Source organism: Aphanomyces astaci, assembly GCF_000520075.1.
Source record: "Aphanomyces astaci strain APO3 unplaced genomic scaffold supercont1.10, whole genome shotgun sequence".
In the NCBI taxonomy this organism is placed as follows: domain Eukaryota; phylum Oomycota; class Saprolegniomycetes; order Saprolegniales; family Verrucalvaceae; genus Aphanomyces; species Aphanomyces astaci.
The window spans coordinates 249,234-267,802 of NW_009798273.1; the positions used below are offsets into that span (position 1 = coordinate 249,234).

The window sequence follows — 18,569 nt, forward strand, 5'->3', positions numbered from 1 at the left end:
AACCTCCCACTCCAGTGATAAAACGCATGAAATCGGTATTTAACGTATCTGGATTTTGGGTTTAACTACATTAATTGCACGTTAAATAATAAAACCTCCACTCTTCAATTTGGCCAGTTGGAAGTTTTTAGATGAAGTGCACCATACCCGCGTTCAAAATTGTGCATACAAATTTTCATATAAAACATACACTGTATAACACCAACATTCCGGAAATGGCACCTGAAAGGCGCAACCTCACCGACGACGAGCGCGAGGCCATCCTTCGGGAGGTCTTGCTTCGCAGCAACGGCAGCTACATGACCAGGCTGCCGAAAGGTTTCAGCAGCAGCTGGCGGACAAGTACAGAGCCGTCATTTGATTGGTCCTGAGACACAGATTTTGCATGCTTTGATTGGACGATTGTATCGTTACACCTGTATAATTACATTCTGGATTATTTGATATTGGAGGGTTTGTATTTTTATTCGAGGAGGCGTTCGGTACATCCATTTTCTGATTCGCGCAATTATTTTGGAACGGAGGGAGTAATAGTAACGTTACTTGAAGTACTAGTAGTACATAATCGTACTAGTAATACTGTACTACTACACAGTACTAGTAGTAGTTGGTTGTGGGACATCCTCATCAGATGGGCACCCATGGCCAATGGAATCGTTCAATTATATATTTTAGCCAATCACATCAATGGTTGCTTGGTCGAATATTGAAATCAAGTGTCGACTGTCGACGTCACTAGGAATTCAGTGACGAGCCAATCGCATGATATCCAGGTAGTCTACCGGTACAGTACTAGTTGTCAACCTCCACGGAGCCTCGCGACGCTGCCATGGCCATTGATTTGCATTGGGTCTTCCAAGAATGTTGGACGGTGCATCATGTGTTGGACGAGGGTGCTTCGTTATCCTTCAACGGAGACAATATATACTTGTAATTCACTATAACGTTAACGCTATGACATAACTCTACGGTAAACAGGCGGTGGACACGGATACAAACCTGCATCCTGGAGTGTGTTTATGCCCTTTTTCTGTGTCACAGTGAGGTAACTGACGACGACTCTAACCATCATATCATGGTTTCAAGCTGCCGAGCTCAAATCAAACTCAGACCGTCCGTGTTAAACAGCTGGTGAAAGGCTGTTGTTCGAGCTACATAGGACGGGGTGGTATCATTTCGAATGGATTTCAGGCACCTGACGTGCCTCCCGACGTTATGGCTGCCGTGGCATGATATTAAATGGACAACGGATATGCAATGTGGAGTATGATTTGCACGGCAGACAATTGAGTGATAACTTATCCAAAGTACCGAATGGAAATTTTCACGCTCATGAAGGCGACCCCAATGCCACTGTACTGTATCGCGTCAACCTTTTGTGGTCGGTAAAGCAAGGGAATATACATAACTGAAGGTATTTTTGTACTTCAAGTACAACATAGAGTCAAGACAGACGCTAAACAGAGGGATCTCAAAAGTTGAACCAATTCCTGAGAAACAATTTCCCGTTACTATCGGTTCAAAGATTGACTTGTCGCTTATGCAAACCTTTCAAACGTGATATGTTCAACACCTCGCCGTTGGGTATGGCTTCATGCAAGGTATGTCTTTTCTCAAGGTTCTGAGCTAGCTCCAGCATGGCATTATCGAAATCGTTGGCGTTGAGTGGGAGGGAGCACTTGGCAAGGGGTAGATATACACGCGAGATGTAACGAATATGCACCACGGTGGGCCACATACGGTGGCGCAACCATTCGACTACTTGAGACCAGGTGGGTTGCGTAAAGACTAGGAAGCCAACATATTCAAACATAGAGGAAATTCCAGGAATCCAGACCGCATTCTGGCCACCTGTATTTTAATCGAAAAGTTTAATTTGGTGTGCGTAACCTGTAGTCGCCGGGCCTTTTTTCGGACGGGAAGAATAAAAATAAAAATTCAGTCGCCGATCACCCGGTCAAATTTTGATTTCCTCTCCCCTTCTCTCAGTTCCGCAGTTGCGCTCCTCCCCCGCAACCAACCCTGCTCCATCATGGCACTCGTGACGCCGACATCCATTCGGATCATTGATCTAGATTCAGGCGCGTCTCGGCATGTGTCTTGGGATCCCTCTGTACCTGACGAAGTGTTTGAATCGGTGTTCGAAGGGACCCTGCGCACGACGTTTGGCATCACAGACGACTCGTGGGTCGACCTCATCGACTTGAACACGTCCAGTTTGGTTCCCATGAGCAAACATTCGTTCTTCCAGCTCACGACCAAGACTCCTGAAGCCCCACTTGTCCTAACCTTGTCTCCCAAGACTGAATCCCTGGCCCCACTGAAAAAGGACGACATCGTCGAAGTGACCTTCCCGGATCGGTCCCTTGGCATCACTATCCGCGACTACCATCGCGATAATGTCGTCGTGAATGCCTTCCGGCCAAACTCAGATGGCACCATGGGCTATACCCAGTCCACAGGCCTCATTTCCATCGGTGACGTCGTCTATAAAGTCGGTGGCGTCCGCGCCATCGGCCGCCAGTACGACAGCGTTATTCAAATGCTCCAGACGCCGATCCGACCGTTGTCTGTGCACTTTTTCCGCCCGCGCATGCGCGAAGGCCTGTATGCGGTGGAGTTCACCGGGTCTGCTCTCAATCTCACCATCACATCGGACGACGACCGTGTCCTCGTCTCACGGTTGCCGCCGTCCCTTCCGAACGTAATGGGGTTTGCTGAAGCGCGAGGTGTCCGTGTGGGTGACAGCATTCACGCCATTGATGGTCATATCCTGAACGGTCCCGAGTACGCGCGTGCCGTGAGCTTGTTGAAGCGCTCGACGCGCCCGTTGGTGGTCGTGTTCTGGCGAGCCAGTGTCCAGCCGCAGTACATGATGCAGGCCTTGGAAAACACCACGCCCAAGAGTTCCGGCCATCGACACTCGGTCGCATCGTGGTCAGCGCCATCCCCCACGCCGTCGCCTCGTCCCTCGCTTCAAAAGATTGGCCGGGCTCCAAGCACCTTGAAGGAGTTGCAATCCCCCGGCAGCCACTACGACGCGTACAACAACAACAACATGACGGCGACCGGGCAAGGCGGAAGTTTGTTTGGCGATTCCATGACCGTCGCCGACATGATGGACTACTGCGACACGGTGGCGTCGGTGGGTGTAGTCACGTTGCCGGAAGCGTCGATCCTCAAGGACATGCTCGCGGCTGGCCGCGGCGACTTGGCCAGCGCCATTCGCCACCGCAACAAGAATGCCATCGTGGCGCTCGTGCGCTCCCCCACCATGCATTTGTGGGACCAGTTGCTGAAAACGCGCGAACGCGTGGTCCTGGCTGGCCCCGTGGCGAGCAAAAAGACCAAGCGCTACCACTTGATCTTGACGGACCACGAGCGCCTCTTGTTTGTAAACAAGACGACCAACGCGCTGGAAGACGAGGTGCTGTGCAGCCATATTGTGACTGTGAGCTCTCGCTCTAAGATGCAGGAAGTGATCTTGTCCACCGCCAAGACGGAGTATGTGCTGCTCGACAGCTTCATTGGCCCGAGTGTGTGGGTTCGAGCCATTTTGCCGTTTACACATACCCAGGGGTACCTAAAAGTACACCACAACCCGCACGCGTCGTTGCTGGGCCCGAAGAAGCGGTACTTTCTCCTCAAGAACGACCTCTTGTCCGAGTACAAGAGGGACAACATGACGAATGACAAGCCCTTGCACGTGGTGTCGCTACGCTCGTGCCAAGTGCGCGTCGTCGATGCCAAGTCGTTCAAGTTTGAAATCACCACGTCGTCTGGCGGAGTCAAAGCCGCGAAAATGAACCTGGTCGCCCCCAGTGCCCGCGAATACAACAAGTGGATGGCGTCGTTGCAAGCGTTTGTACTCGCGCAACAACAGCAGCTCCACATCGTCATGCCAACCGCGTAAACGTGTCGTCTCCATGTTTTATACATCGCTTAACTTATCAACCCCATAGTGTCTGGACGGTGGGTGCACTACTTGTATCTACTGTATGTAGGTGCTGCACCCATCCCATGGTATACTAGTACTGTATATGTACCCGTATGAATAATACAAAAATATCGTCGATTTGATACAAATTTGGGGAGCGGGTGCAATCGAATCGGCGCCGACCAAACCGATCCACAATCGATCTGATTGGTTGAATTTCATTGAGAAGGTTTTGATTGGCTAGTAATTTTGAGCTCATCTGAAGTAGCCAATCAAATCGATTTAAGTTCCAACGAGATACCACAACACGAAATTTCAATCGAAAGCACAATACTGTACAGAACCAGGGAGAAACTCGACCCCCCTAAAAAACACGCCCACCTCTAAGTTCTGATACTATATTTTTATTGGCAAGGATATGTCTTGTAACGTTAAAATCATATACAAAGATTATTTAAACCAATCAAGTAGCATCGATAATTAACGCCTTTCGATTAGTCTATTCAAACATGAAATTCAAAACTGTCCGCACTTCAAAAACGTCCACACGATCGTCATGCCACCTCGGCGTCCTCAAATCTCCTTCCTACCCGTTGGCCACCAAGCGACAATTGCTCATGCGATTCGATGACGCTGGCGTGGGCAGTCGCAATATTGCGACATTTTGTGCTTGTCACGTTACAATATTTATAGCCAATCAAATGTGCCTAGGGTTGGGTAAATTTTATTATTGCGCGTTGAGTTTGCATGCAAATTTGGTTGCTAACTCGGGCGAGTTTCTCCCCGGTTCACTGTACAGTACGTGAACAGTTTTCTATCCAGTTGGAGTATTGGAAAGAAAGTGACAGTGTAAGTACTATTAATACTTACAGTACACAGTACAGTGTAAGTACTATTAATACTTACAGTACACAGTACTGTACTGGGTTGCTATTGCTTCCTCTACAAATAAATATTTTTAACATCCAATCAATCTGCGTGGTCGACCCAACTCATAATTGATTGGATAAAAATAGTTTATTTTAGCGAATGGCCGTGGCGAATGCGAGGCACTCACGGGATTTGCGCCACGAGGTCTTTTTGCAGCGACGACAGCGCGTTCACGTCGTTTGTGAGCACGTTGCTCGCCCAGACGAGGTAGAACTCGAGTTTCTTGACCACCCGGGCCAGCACTTTCTTGGTCGATTTCGCCGCCGCGACGTCGTGGCGCATGGTCTGAACTAACAAGAGCAAGTCCGTCAAACTGTCCCGCACGAACGCGCCGTGGGTCAAGATCGACGCCACGTCCACGAGCGCCACGTGCTTGGCGGCTTCATTCGCGTCGGCGCCGCCGCTGGCGTGGCACGCCATGATCACGTGGGTCACCAAATCAAAGTGGCCATCGCCACGAAGCACCGACGACACCGACACGAGTTGCGACGCCGCATCTTCCACGTCCACGCGCCAGTCGCCGTTGTACACCCGCATGACATAGGCATACGCGAAAAGCACTTCGACGAGGTTGCATTGGAGGACGGCATGGTTCGGGTTCGGATGCAGGGACGGGAGGGACGGCAGCGCAGATTGCATGGACGCCGTGAAGAGTCCCAATGGATGGGTCAAGTCGTCGTCGAGAGTTGGGTCGCTATCATCGTCCTGTAGATCTACGATAAGACTCCGACGCAAGTTGTTGGTGTGTGTGTCGTACGACGACGGAGACTGCATCCACCACGGTTCCCACAGCGCAATAAACTTGCCGAGCCTCCCGTCGGCGACTTCGCGAAGAAAGTTCGACCGTTCTTCGGCTGTTAGCGCTTCCAATGTCAACGCATTGCTCTCCATGAGCTCCACGAGGTCGTCGATCCGCGCGTCCATCGGCGATGTCTCGGGGAAGTCGTCGTGGACGCGTTGCAGCATCGCGTGCACGTCGCGCACCGACGTGTCCGATGAATCCTTGTTCAATCGCATCTCGGACTGAACATGACCCTTATAGAACTCTTCCGTGCACGATATCCCGTGTTTCTTGTAGCATGGCACGCCGCAATACACGGCATTGCATCGCGGACATGTGTACTTGGATTCGTTCTCGCGGCACACGCCACATACACGCAACGGATTCGCATTGCTCAACCCCACCGAGCCAATGGTAGGCAACTTGATAGTGTCTGTCACGCGAGTCTTGGTGTGGCCCAGACGAATTGGCACCGACACCGCGGTTGGCGGCGGCTGAAGTACCATCGTCACAGTACTGTAATTACTGTTGGTAGGTTTCCTACCGGATATACTTATCCGGGTATTATCGCTGGTTTCCAACCGGATATGTATATCCGGACAGTGCATTCACAATGACAATTTTTGTTTTTGCTGGACATGCTGCGTGTGCTTCGTGTCCGACTGACGACGCCAGTCGCAGCGTTGTTCTCGACGACATCCACGAAGAAGCGGAACTTCAACGAGATGGTGAATGCTCTGCATGTCTTTAACCAGAAACATGGCCACTTTGTCGTACCGCCACAGTACCAGCACGTGCTCGAGGACGGCGCTACCAACGGCACTGCAGCCTCGGAGCCGTACCCACTCGGTCGAAAGCTGCGAGGACTGATTCGCAAACTCACCAAATTGTCGCCGTCCCAAAGAAAACAACTAGCGGCGATTTCGTTTCCTGTCGAGTGGCAGACATACTACTTGCGGCAGGTCATCCTGCCCGCGCTCGCAACCTTCCATAGCCGGTATGGTCATGTCCGCGTCCCTCTCACGTTTGTCGTGTGTATGGAGCATGCAGAAGAACAAGATATAGGCAATCATCGTCCATGGCCTCCTGTATGCGCCGGGCTTCGACTTGGCCATCGCGTGAGCCAGCTCCGTATGCACGCGGCCGACCTCGACGCCGACGACGTCGCCGCCCTCAACGCGCTGGGGTTCGTGTGGAACGTCTATACCGACCGTCTGCACCAGGTCATCCTCCCGGCCCTCGTCGTCTATCAATCTCTCCACGGGCATCCCCACGTTCCGCTGCCATTCGTTGTGCCTTCGGACGACTCGACATGGCCCCAGTTCCTCCACAGGTTCCGCCTCGGGAATGCCGTCCCAGCGTTGCGGTCCAGCGACGATCCCGCCGTCCGCGCCGCCCTTGCCGCCGCCGGCATCGACCTCACTCAGTCCAAATCCGACTTCAAATGGACGAGCCAAGTGCTGCCTGCGCTGGAAACGTTTGTGCGCTTACGAGGCCATTGCGATGTACCGCAGGCCTTTGTCGTGCCTGCCAACGACCCGGACTGGCCGGTCGCGACGTGGTCATTGTCCCTCGGTCTGATCGTTCGCAACGTGCGACGAGGCCACGCTTACGCCGGCGTCATGCACAAGCAAGTGTTGACGTCGCTTGGGTTTCTGTGGAATTTCTCCGACAAATTGCACTTTCAATTGCATCGGCAGGTCCTGCCCGCCCTCGCGACGTATCGATCCGAGTTTGGCCACGTGAGTGTGCCCAGCACCTTTGTCGTGCCGGCGGCAGACCCGTGGCCCCGGCTGGCCCACGGGTTCGCCCTCGGGGGGTGGATCGCCCGACGGCGGACGGACGTCGGGACCTTGCCGCATGAGACGCGGTTCCTTTTGGAAGAAGCCGGACTCACGTGGCGCCACTTTGACGTCCGGTTCCAGCAACTCGTGTTGCCAGCGTTTCAAACGTATGCGACCGTGCACGGCAGTTGCCGTCACATGTCGACGGCGTTCGTCGTACCGAGCGAAGCCCCGTGGCCGGCCAACACGTGGGGACTCAATTTAGGTGGCACGTTGTGGCACATTCGGAACGGCGACAGCTTTGTCAGTGACCCTAACAAACGGCGGATGCTGCGGCAATTAGGAGTCCTCGAGTGATAGCTAACTACTTCGAAGTACAAAATATGGCTACCTATCCTGGCTGAAATCAGTGAAAAATCGCTACATAAATATACAGGTATGCTTGTGTACTTTTACCAAGGTACTACAGTACACCGAGTACTATACGCATAGTACAGTACTCCGGAGTAGTACCTAAATTTCATTCTCACATGAGTACTGTTTGGAAGCATTTGGGCTCTGCCCAACCAAAACCGGTAAGACCAAATTTGATCCCAGAGGCTATTTATTGGCCACAGATCAAGTCACAATCCTGACCCCATCGCGAAGTCTCGGAAGGAGGCAACACTACTCCGAAAGGCAAAATTGCCCCTTTTGTGGAGTTCAAGAAGAGGACCAGCACCGTCTACGCTACAGTGATTGCTCAAACTATTAATACATAATACTACGTAGTACTAATACTAACTACCGGTACTGAGTAGTACTAGGACCATTTTAAGTACGTCTAAGACGAATAAGTATATTTTGACGTACGGCTATATAGTACTTAAGTAAATATATAATGAGCTAAATATAGACAGAACAGAATCGCCCCTCCTCATGCCGCTCAATAAAACTTCATGAAGATTTCTTCTCTTGATTTAAGTAAACAGGTTTCAGACAAATTAGTTAATTCGTACGTCTTAGGCGTACGGTACGTCTAAGACGCATTTTGGTCCTAAGCTTAGGGGAGTTTAACTTGATCCGTAGCAAAAATGGATTCTGACTCCAGAATCCGGATGATGATTAACGTTACCTAGTTTTTGAATCCGGATTCAGTCAAAAAGTTGCACCAAACATGCTAACGATGCCGTGTTAGGCCCAAAGTGCAGGATGTGTGGCCAATACAATACCAGTGTTCTTGTGAATTTTCTGCATTTGGTGGATGCTTAAATGCAGAGCTCCAATCGTGCTGATGTAAACATAGAGCTGAAAAGACCCGTTTATCGGGTACGTGCTGTAAATGAAGTACATCACAGCCAATCCACACCGGTTGGGGGAAATTGTAGTCCCGATGGAGCAAACTCGCGTTGGACGCCCGCTGGCGATTGAGGTTTTGGAGCTCTTGTGAGTCCTTAATTTAGTGCGGAATGGTTGGCTTTCATTCTATTGCCTGTAAGATTCATATTAATGCTGCCGGCGTGCTCCAGGGGGTCGGGATGCCAAACTTCGTTGAAGAAGTCCATTGGGACCTCAATCGCATAGAACTGTAAACGACCCAACAGATCTGTTGAGAAATCTGTGTTTATGCAGCGTTTACATCATGATGCAAAATTTATTGGCAACCGGTGTGGGTCTGAAAAATGTAAATTTTGCTGATGTAGTGATGTACTTTGAAGATTTTTACATTTCTACCACGGTACAGAGTAGTTTGTTGCGTAAATACTACCCAGATAAGGAAGAACTATAAATATTAATAGTACTCTATTATAGTACTACTACAAATACCTAGTACTAGTAGTACTGTACGTATTATTTGTTACTATTAGTATGTATGAATGTTAATTGCATACCGCTTACGCTTTGGGCGCTAGCAGATGACTGACAGGGCAGTGGGGATATCCTCAAACAGAACAGAGTGTTCCGACTAAAATGTCGAATGGAGTAGGAACGAGTTGACAAAATATTTTCGACTCGTTCGCACTTGCGACACACTAAAAACAATTCAATTTATTGGCTATTTAATGACCAATTGAATTGACTGTGAATGGCGTCAACGAAAGGAACCCAACGTCCCAAGAAGTGCCCCATCTCCAAGGCGGAGCTCCTTGCACAAATCCAAGCACTGAACATCGTGTCGCTGTCGCAACTTCCGCAACTCTAGAGTCTAAGTTCTAATCTATATTGGCAGCCACGTATTACAGTGTCTAGCATTGATTACACTACTCGTACGCGCGCGTCTTGGATACAGTACGCCAAATGGTGCTGCGGTTGATTCATATCTGTCCGAATGCGTGAGGTAGTGCAGCGTGCAGGCCACACGGCCACGGATGCTCATTGTGTTGCTGTGATAGAGAAGACGGCTTCGATGGCAACCTCAACAGCAACACACAGACAGAACAAGAGCGTCATCCATTTTGCACTTGAATGGAGGCTGCAACGACGTCGACTAATTTTGGATTGGATACAGCTAATCTTTGTTTACACCAATCAATATGCATTCCACCTCGTTCTCTTGCGAGAAGGTCATTCGCAAAAAGAGGGTTTGCGAACGAGGTAAATGAAAAATACGACGATTTGATTGGCTCTACCCCATTCTGAGTTTTAGTCGAAACAGGTTCTAACGGATAAGCTATATTGTGCCGGATAAGGACCATGGTTTCGTACATATGATATAGCAAAACCTCTTAAGACATTTACAGTTAATATACTTCGAAGTAACCTCTAACACGTTAATTTAATTCACGTAGGTACGAGCTCTAGCTACGTCACGAAGATTCGATATCCTTTTAGGAGGCAGTTGAGTACAAAGTACTACTTCACAACGTGCCGTGTAGCTATAGTACAATGAGATTGTTGCATTCTACATTTACTCCGTACTTGGGGAAGGGGACATCGATGAAGCATTTGATCTAAACTTGAATTTAAATTACAGGTAACCTTAATACAATCGTGTACTTACTTACAGTTAACGAACGGAAAAGTGTCGCATGTGTACTTACCCAACAGATTAACTCGAAATTACACGCTGCACATGAAAAAACACCACTTACAATGTTAACTGTAATTTTTACTCGGAGTAACTTGAAGTTTTGGTGGAATCTCTCGTTACCGCACAATTTTCGGCCCCAATCCAACTGTCGGATGATGGAGCCACAAGATGATCAGTAGAGAGGGGTTCAAGCAATTAACTTCATCTTCATAGGTATTGTGCTTTGCACTTTTTGCACATTTGAAAATTCATGACGACCAGTGAATTGTGCAATTCCGTCCCGAGAATAGCAGATATTACTTCGTTCATGACGACCAGTGAATTGTGCAATTCCGTCCCGAGAATAGCAGATATTACTTCGATTTGAACAACTCATGATCACAAATGACGCATAGCGAGGACATGCACCGGAGTGCAATCGTACAGCGATGTACGTATAGTGTCATATCGTAGAAAACCACGCCATCTTCCGGTTTCATTGCGCAGTAGCATTTATAAAACCCTTTGAATTAGCTAACTGTAAACACCAGGTATTAATATTATAACGTTATTGGAATATTTATTCAACCTTGTAGGTGAACTGTAACAAACTTCAGTGGCATAGCGTTCCCCAATTCAATCAGAGCCTCCAACTGCATGCACCACAGTCTGTGTTCTGTGAGGCCCCTTTTCACCTGGATGTCGGAGAATTAGAGCCAGTATTCATTTAAATCATGGTGACTGTACGAGTTTACCACTATACCAGTAGTAAGGTACTACGTAGTACTATAGTACTTACTTACTATACTGTACGTACTCAAGAAAACCACGTGACAATTCCAGCACAAATCACCTTCAGTGTTTGCAAAGCTTACTTTTTGATTGACATTCCACTGCAAACACCACCATGGCCCGCGCCTTCGCTCTTGGTATCGTCGCGTCCGCCGCCATTGCCGCGACTACCCCTCTCTCGATCTTGCAAAACCGTGTCCGGCTCACCGACAAGCTTCACCAGTTCAAAGACGCGTCAACTAAAGTGAACTGGTACGACGAACAAACTTTGGACCACACGGATGCGTCCAACGGCAAGGTGTGGAAGCAACCCTACTACTTCAACGACCAGTACTATGGAGGTGCGGGCTCCCCAGTGTTCCTCCACATCGACGGGACAGATCCAATGGCGGCTTTGGCGGTGACGACGCCTCAGCTGTTTATGAATGAGCTGGCCAAGAAGCACAAGGCGCTGATGGTGTCGTTGGGGCACCGTTTCTACGGCAAGTCGCAGCCACTTGCCGACTTAAGCTTGGCTAGCCTCAAGTTCCTCAGTGCCGATCAAGCGTTGGGAGACTTGGTGAAATTCCAAGACTTCTTCAAGACCAAGCAAAACCTCACGGCCAGTAGCAAGTGGGTGGCGTTTGGGTCGAGTTACCCGGGAATGTTGGCTGCCTGGCTCAAGCTGAAGTACTCGTCGCGCTTTGCGGGCGCCGTGGCCAGTTCGGCCCCCCTCCACACCAAAATTGACATGTTCGAGTTCGGCGACACTGTCAGCGAAGGGCTTCAGTACTTTGGCGGGGATGCGTGTGTGAACACGATCACGAAGGCCATGACTGAGGTGCATCGCCTGGTGGCCAGCACCAAGGCGGAAGACGCTGACACGTTGACGACCCTGTTCAACCCGTGCTCCGAATTCAAGAACGACGACGATCGCGCTTTGTTTGAGCTGGCTATCTTTAATCCGTTCCGAGGCCCGGCCCAAGACAACGACTTCGCCGACACGAACCTCGCATCCGTCTGCGAGTCATTTGCATCGCTTCCGGGCACCCCCGTGGAAAAACTGTCCAAGTTTATCGGCAACACGGGCGGCGACAAGTGCACGTCAAGCGCGTGGGAAAAGAACGTGGAGAGCGTCATTGACGAGGCGATCGGGGATCACTCGGTGAACCGCGCGTGGCTCTACCAAACGTGCACCGAATTTGGCTTCGCCCAGACCACCGCCACTGGCCACGGCGCCTTCGCTCCCCTCAAGTACGCCACGGTGGACTCCATCCACACCAAGAGATGCGCGGCCGTGTTCAACATCACCGACAACGACACCCGCGTTGCAGCGACCTTAAAGACTTACGGCGGACTCAAGATCAACGTCGAAAATGTGATCTTTCCCATCGGTACCATCGATCCTTGGAATGGATTGGCGTTAAACAACAAATCTGGCATCGTCAACCCCAAGTCCGAAGTAGTCGAAATCCTCGGCGCGTCCCACCACAGCGACATTATCTCCTCCCGTCCGTCGGACAGTGTCCACCTCGCGTGGGCCCACCAACGCATTGAAAGCGCCGTCGACAGATTCCTTCGCCATCAAAGTACTAGAAAGGGATGGTAATACTACCTACAAGAAGTGGGTGTTTTAATGTATCTCCACCATGCTGTAGCCTACAATTGTCTTATCAACGGCATTCGCGTAGCACCGTCGGGGGGCATTGTCAACTTACGTCGTCCATAGCGCCGGCTGCTGTAGTTTTGACCCCCCCACTCATTCCCCTTTTCCACCATAAGTGTATAACGTTACTAGCATTTATTATAGTACTAAGGGCGTCCCCAATGGTACGACGGTATAATCAGACTGTATTTTGACGTTTACTGGCACTTTATTTTGCTTTTTTGCCTCGAAAACGGCCAAAATTAACAGGCTCATCGGGTTATGGAGACTCGGCATGGAACAACGACGGCGACGATATAGACAACGAATTGGGCCCTACGCTGAAGTAATCCCAACGTACAGTACATAGTGATTCTGGCTGGAGTTCATGGTGAGAGGTTCTCACTGAGGGTTCGACTGAGATGTCCATGCTTGCAATTGATTGGTCAAAACAATTTCAATTGTATTCAGTGATTGGCTCCTCTATTTTGCCGTTCGAGTATGTTCACAAAACGGTAAAAATGGCCGATATGCCGTCTCGCAGTAAAAATTTGCCCTTTCCACCAGATACTGTCGCACCGTTGGGGTTGCCAAAACTGCATACTTCGAAGTACAGTATACGGTAAAATAGCGTTTACCATTACAGAGTGTACTGTACACCATTGGGGATGCCCTAACGTTTGTAACACAATCCCTTCGACGATTTCTGGTGTCGATGATGAGGAAGCCTATTCGAATTGAACTCTGAGATCGCCATCGTTGTGGTGAAGTACAAGTACTCCCAGTGCTGGAGGTGGTGTGTTTGGGACGGTGTGAACGAAGCCAAATTCCGATTCAGCAAATCAACTGCAGTTGTGTATGAGCTTCTGTACAAAGAAATGAGTTACATGGAATTTGGCACTGTACAAATTAAAATTAATATCATACTTCAAGCAAATACTGATTCTCAATTTACAGGTAGGTCCCATTTTCAGCATTGCATTCAAGCATTTCCAACCGGTACGCCATGTTTGGATGCCCTTTCATGAGCCGCCAAGCGTTCACAGCCGTGTGTTGGTCGTTTTTGGACCGAATTGACGTACCGTATCGTAGTCGACGCGTTATGCTTCTGAAGAGTGGGATAAATATTTGGCACACGTTTTTTATTGGCGCATATTCGGATGGCGAACCGATGGTAGGCACGCCAGCAATAGCGTCGATGATGTGTTCTGGTGTCAATAGTTCGTTGACGTCACAACACTACCGTCGACGCTTTTGTTGATGTCCACTGCAAGTTTGAACATGGACGGCGTCGATGCTCTGCCAGTTGCTCCGAAGATGAAGCAGGACAACTCAGTGGTGGCTGACCACTAAAACAACGGAAGGGTGCTGCGCACGACACGGACAAGAAAATGACTGCGTCGTGGTGCGAGGACAGCGTTGCACGACTCTTCTGTCTTTGCTGCAAAACCTAACTTGCCAATCGTTTCGACTCCAAGAACAACAACCAGAAGAAGGAGGCGTACGAAATGCTGGCCTTGGAACTCAGCATTGACGTCAATCGGGTCTATTCTGCCCAGCAGGTGAAAGACAAGGTATTTGTAATTATTATTTATTATTACTTGATTTTTGATTCTTATAGTTTTATTGATTTATATAATATTTGTTTACCAAGATGAGATCGGTGTGGGCCTTGACCAAGCCTTCACTGCCCACGCCGACAGGGAACGACGTTGTTATAAACGCTCCAGCGCATTTTGCGTGCATGTTGGAGTACTCGGGATCCAAGGGTGGATTTCACCGGGAGTCATTGTTTTCCACGGATGAAGGAATTTTTTTCTTGACATTTATATTTTCGATTTCATCATAACTATTTTACATATTTTTAGCTGAATGTGTTGAGGCAGAGGCGGAGGGATTGTGCGACTTCTCTGACGTTGGAGACACTGCTGACAAAACCAAAAAATAGTGCGAAAATGAAGACGCATGGAGCTCTGGAGGCGGGGCTTGTTGCAGTTAAGGAGGGATTTGTTTCTCTCGGGGAAGCGATGCTTCATACCAAGCCTGCACCTGCCCCAGTCGTACCTGTAGTGCCTGAACACGAAACAGCAACTTTAAGCGATGTAGTAGCTGCGCTCAAAACGCAATCTGCCGCTATTACGCAGCAGTCGAACGCAATTTCTAAATTGCTTGAACATTTGTTGAAACAATAAATTCACATTCATTATTGTTCATCCAGTATCCTTGATATTCCACTTTGCTTGGTCACAGCTACGGCGCGGAGCATCTTGTTTGTTTCCACATCGGTTTCATCGCTCGGTTGGAAATAGATATTTCGGTCGCGTTCGTTGTTGGGAGTCGAAAACAGACCATCATTAAATTGGAGGAACATATTGTGAAGCGCCACACAGGCCACGGTGTGCGAAACGGTTGGACTTAACGTGATTTCACGTATCGTGCACTTTAAATCCGAAACCGTACTTTCAGTCAACCAAACGCACATTCGACAGGAATTTGGGTGCTGAAATGCTTTAAGTTAAATCGCTTTTGACGCGGTGTCAAACGACCACATTCTTCGTGGGGCATATAGGGCACAATTAGCCTTGGGAACAAAGTGTACCTAGCGTCCCCAAGTACATAGCAGCCACGGGCTATACATTGTAGAATAGATTGGCCAAACACAGAACACTTCCATTCTTTTGTCTGAATACGATCCCGGCCGAACATCGATTGACAAAAACCTCGTTGAAGCATCCACAACAGCTTGGACATTTAGCGATCGATCACCGTTCCGATTATAAAACCCATCAACATCGTAGTCTTTAGGCCGCTGAATATCGATCAAAGTCCCATCAATAGCACCCACAACGCCAGGGAGCCCACGTTTCGCTCGGAATTGACGCTCAATTACACTCCAGATGACGGCATGCAAATCCATTGTTTTGCCATATTATATACTAGTAGCACGGACGAAAACAAGTGAACAATGTTGATACACCATGATTTTGACACGCCAAACGCTGCAGCCGTTTCGCGATAACCACCAGTGGAACCCAAAATATTCTGGAAAATGGCTACTTTCTTTTCAAACGAGTACAGGGACACTGCAAACTATAAGCCACCATTTCAGCACGAAGGACCCTGACCAGTTGGACAAGCCTGGCTTGACCACACCGCAGATTGGACAGAAACCACTGCTCGTACGCCAGATTACCAAGCATGGAGTCAAATTCAATGTGAGTTACAGTGATAATGTTGTACTTGTCGTGGCGGGGGTCGGAGGACGTGACAGCTAAGCATGCAGCAGTCACAGCATGGATAGAAGCAGACACAACGACATGATCATCAACCATTGTCAAGTTGCGGTAGGCGTTAACACAAAAGTGACGACAGTGTCTGGTGTTAACACTTTCCAAAATCCTGTCAAAGGCGTCGACGAGTGTGGAGTCAACGTTCCCCGACCAGGGCCTATATGAACACATCACCTGTCCACATTGTGAAGATCTGAAAACGTGTCAATGGTTAATCGTGGACGGAACCACCCTGGCACCGATGCGAAACAAGCTCGAAGCGGATATGGTGCGCAGCCGACCATTGGACACCACCACACACGAAGTGGAACGGCACAACGTCATCAGAACGAGCGTTTTTTTTCACGGAGAAGCTGCAAAGCTCCGTCAAACGCATTGCAAAGTCTACCGTGAATTCTGCTATTGCTTCTGAGGTATATAATCAATACATAGAAAGTTAGCTCAATTATATCTGTATATAAATAGGACATCGAGCGTGTGTTGAATGAGGCACCGTTCTTGGCATTGTATTTCGACGCTCACTTAGTCAGCGACAACGTCAGTTGGCACTTTAGCAGTAATGGTGCATCCTGGTCGTTTTTCTGATTGAACTGGCCACCACTCCGGTCTACTGCCCTCGCTATGACTCGTTCAGCTCAAACTCGGAATTGAGTACTTTTGAATTTCCTATCGCCCACAAAGTCAGTCATCGTGTGTATATCACCGTCAAGGTCTATCTAGGATAACGTTACACCGTTGACCGAAATTAGTGCGGACCGCACGCACTACATGAAATTTTCAACCTTGTCACCAGACCTACAGCACATGTATTGGTGTGGACCGCACTAATACGTGTGCCCTGTTCTGTTAGAGAACACCCCCACTGCCCTGTCAGTCAGGTAGCAGCATTCTGCTAGCTGTATAGGAGTTTTTTGTGCCCATTTAGAGGCTTTTCCTCGGGTAGAAGACAGCGCAGGCATTCGTCACGAAACATCACAGATGTCGTGGCCAATCATAGCCTAGTCTGATTGGCTGTTTTTCTCTGCCGTCAGATGTAATATATCTCAATCCGCACTAATTATGGACTTGGAGATTAGTGCGGACCGCACCAATTTTGAATATTGATAATTAGTTAGTATTATTATTATGCAGATTTTTGTATGTGGTACTTGTCATGATTGTCATGAATAATGACATTACAAATTGGCATTGATGTAAACAGTCAATAGTGCAGACACATCGTATACAAGGGTTATTACACCACATTTCATGGCTTTCTATGACTACCAGAGCAATTGGGCATCATCACATACATTCCAAACACCTAATATTGAACGAAATTGGTCCGCACTAATTACCCCACAAATTTCTGGAATTCCATCATACATGTATTAGTGTGGACCGCACTAATTCTCAATCCGTACTAATTACGGTCAATGGTGTAGCTACTTCAGCCCACTTTATAGTGCAATACGAAGGAATATCAAGACCACATTTTATATGCAATCAATTCAAGAGAAAATGAGCCAGCCGAAAAAAGATCGAATACATCGTAGTCCCTGATATGAATGCCGATAAGAGCCAAGCCAACGTCACGCCGTCCAAACCCGTGAGGACATGCTACCTGTACAGCGTATTCCCATTTCAAAAGTAGTACCTCTGACAAGAGAGAAAAGGGCGACCACTTCAGACACAAACGCAGTCGTTGCCGCGTAGGTTGGAAGACGTCTGCGGTGGGAGCGATGCCGTTACAACAATACTGTCAATTCGATACGAAATTGGAGTGGGGTGCTCAATCGAATAAGCAGCACACCAAATCGGCAGACAATCGATCAACCAATAAAACCCCAGAACACGAATCATGTGGTCAATCAAATCCGCCCTTCGACTATTTCATCATTGAATTAGTGTGTGACACTGGACAATGGTTACATACAAACGTCAGTACAAAAAATCGATTGACGGATTTGGCGAATCAGCACAAAAGTCCAAATTTTGGGTAAAGGACAATACCTACCGTCGTATTGTCAAATTCGAAACTGGATTAGAGATCTGCCTAAGCCAATCAAATCACATCCTGTCGATTCTGCCAATCCTAACGCTTGATTGGACCCAGCCCCTCTGCATTAGACCTCCTGGCGAATGAAGTGATATCAACACAGAGATTGAGTATTAACTTGTGCAATATTACACCCCTTTAATTTTATAAACTATCCACATATTGACACATCATTTTAAATAGTACATCATCAATTTTAGGCGATTCACGACTTGAACAGTGATAATCCATCGTGCTCTCCTGGCTGTCTGTTCTAGAATGCTCAGTACATTGGCGTTTTAGTCGATCACTTCTTTAATTACTTCATATCATCCAAGGTCATCCACTACTCCTCGTTCATGCCGAGCCGAAACACCACGACACCAGCAAAGATACTCCCCTCTGCCCGCACGATTATCCAATGA

The 18,569-nt window shown here is 48.5% G+C and overlaps 4 protein-coding genes across 4 annotated transcripts; 3 read left to right on the plus strand and 1 right to left on the minus strand.

Annotated features, from left to right (window-relative positions):
• The first annotated feature begins 1,972 nt into the window (after positions 1 to 1,972).
• H257_05345 (hypothetical protein) lies at positions 1,973 to 4,086 on the plus strand. The gene has a single exon (XM_009830188.1). The coding sequence runs from the start codon at positions 2,033 to 2,035 to the stop codon at positions 3,911 to 3,913; it is 1,881 nt and encodes a 626-aa protein (XP_009828490.1). The 5' UTR covers positions 1,973 to 2,032; the 3' UTR covers positions 3,914 to 4,086.
• An 849-nt stretch (positions 4,087 to 4,935) lies between these two features.
• H257_05346 (hypothetical protein) lies at positions 4,936 to 6,160 on the minus strand. The gene has a single exon (XM_009830189.1). The coding sequence runs from the start codon at positions 6,152 to 6,154 to the stop codon at positions 4,991 to 4,993; it is 1,164 nt and encodes a 387-aa protein (XP_009828491.1). The 5' UTR covers positions 6,155 to 6,160; the 3' UTR covers positions 4,936 to 4,990.
• A 123-nt stretch (positions 6,161 to 6,283) lies between these two features.
• H257_05347 (hypothetical protein) lies at positions 6,284 to 7,853 on the plus strand. Its single transcript, XM_009830190.1, has one exon. It carries the CDS (start codon positions 6,287 to 6,289, stop codon positions 7,787 to 7,789), a length of 1,503 nt encoding a protein of 500 aa, XP_009828492.1. The 5' UTR covers positions 6,284 to 6,286; the 3' UTR covers positions 7,790 to 7,853.
• A 3,475-nt stretch (positions 7,854 to 11,328) lies between these two features.
• On the plus strand, positions 11,329 to 12,852 carry H257_05348 (hypothetical protein; the record flags this gene model as incomplete). The annotated part of the gene is made up of 1 exon (XM_009830191.1): positions 11,329 to 12,852. The coding sequence occupies one exon, from the start codon at positions 11,329 to 11,331 to the stop codon at positions 12,799 to 12,801; it is 1,473 nt and encodes a 490-aa protein (XP_009828493.1). The 3' UTR covers positions 12,802 to 12,852.
• Between the last annotated feature and the right edge of the window lie 5,717 nt (positions 12,853 to 18,569).

Excerpts from the sequence above, each read along its gene's own strand:
- H257_05345 (XM_009830188.1), top strand. The coding sequence starts at position 2,033 with ATGGCACTCGTGACGCCGACATCCATTCGGATCATTGATCTAGATTCA.
- H257_05346 (XM_009830189.1), bottom strand. The coding sequence starts at position 6,154 with ATGGTACTTCAGCCGCCGCCAACCGCGGTGTCGGTGCCAATTCGTCTG.
- H257_05347 (XM_009830190.1), top strand. The coding sequence starts at position 6,287 with ATGCTGCGTGTGCTTCGTGTCCGACTGACGACGCCAGTCGCAGCGTTG.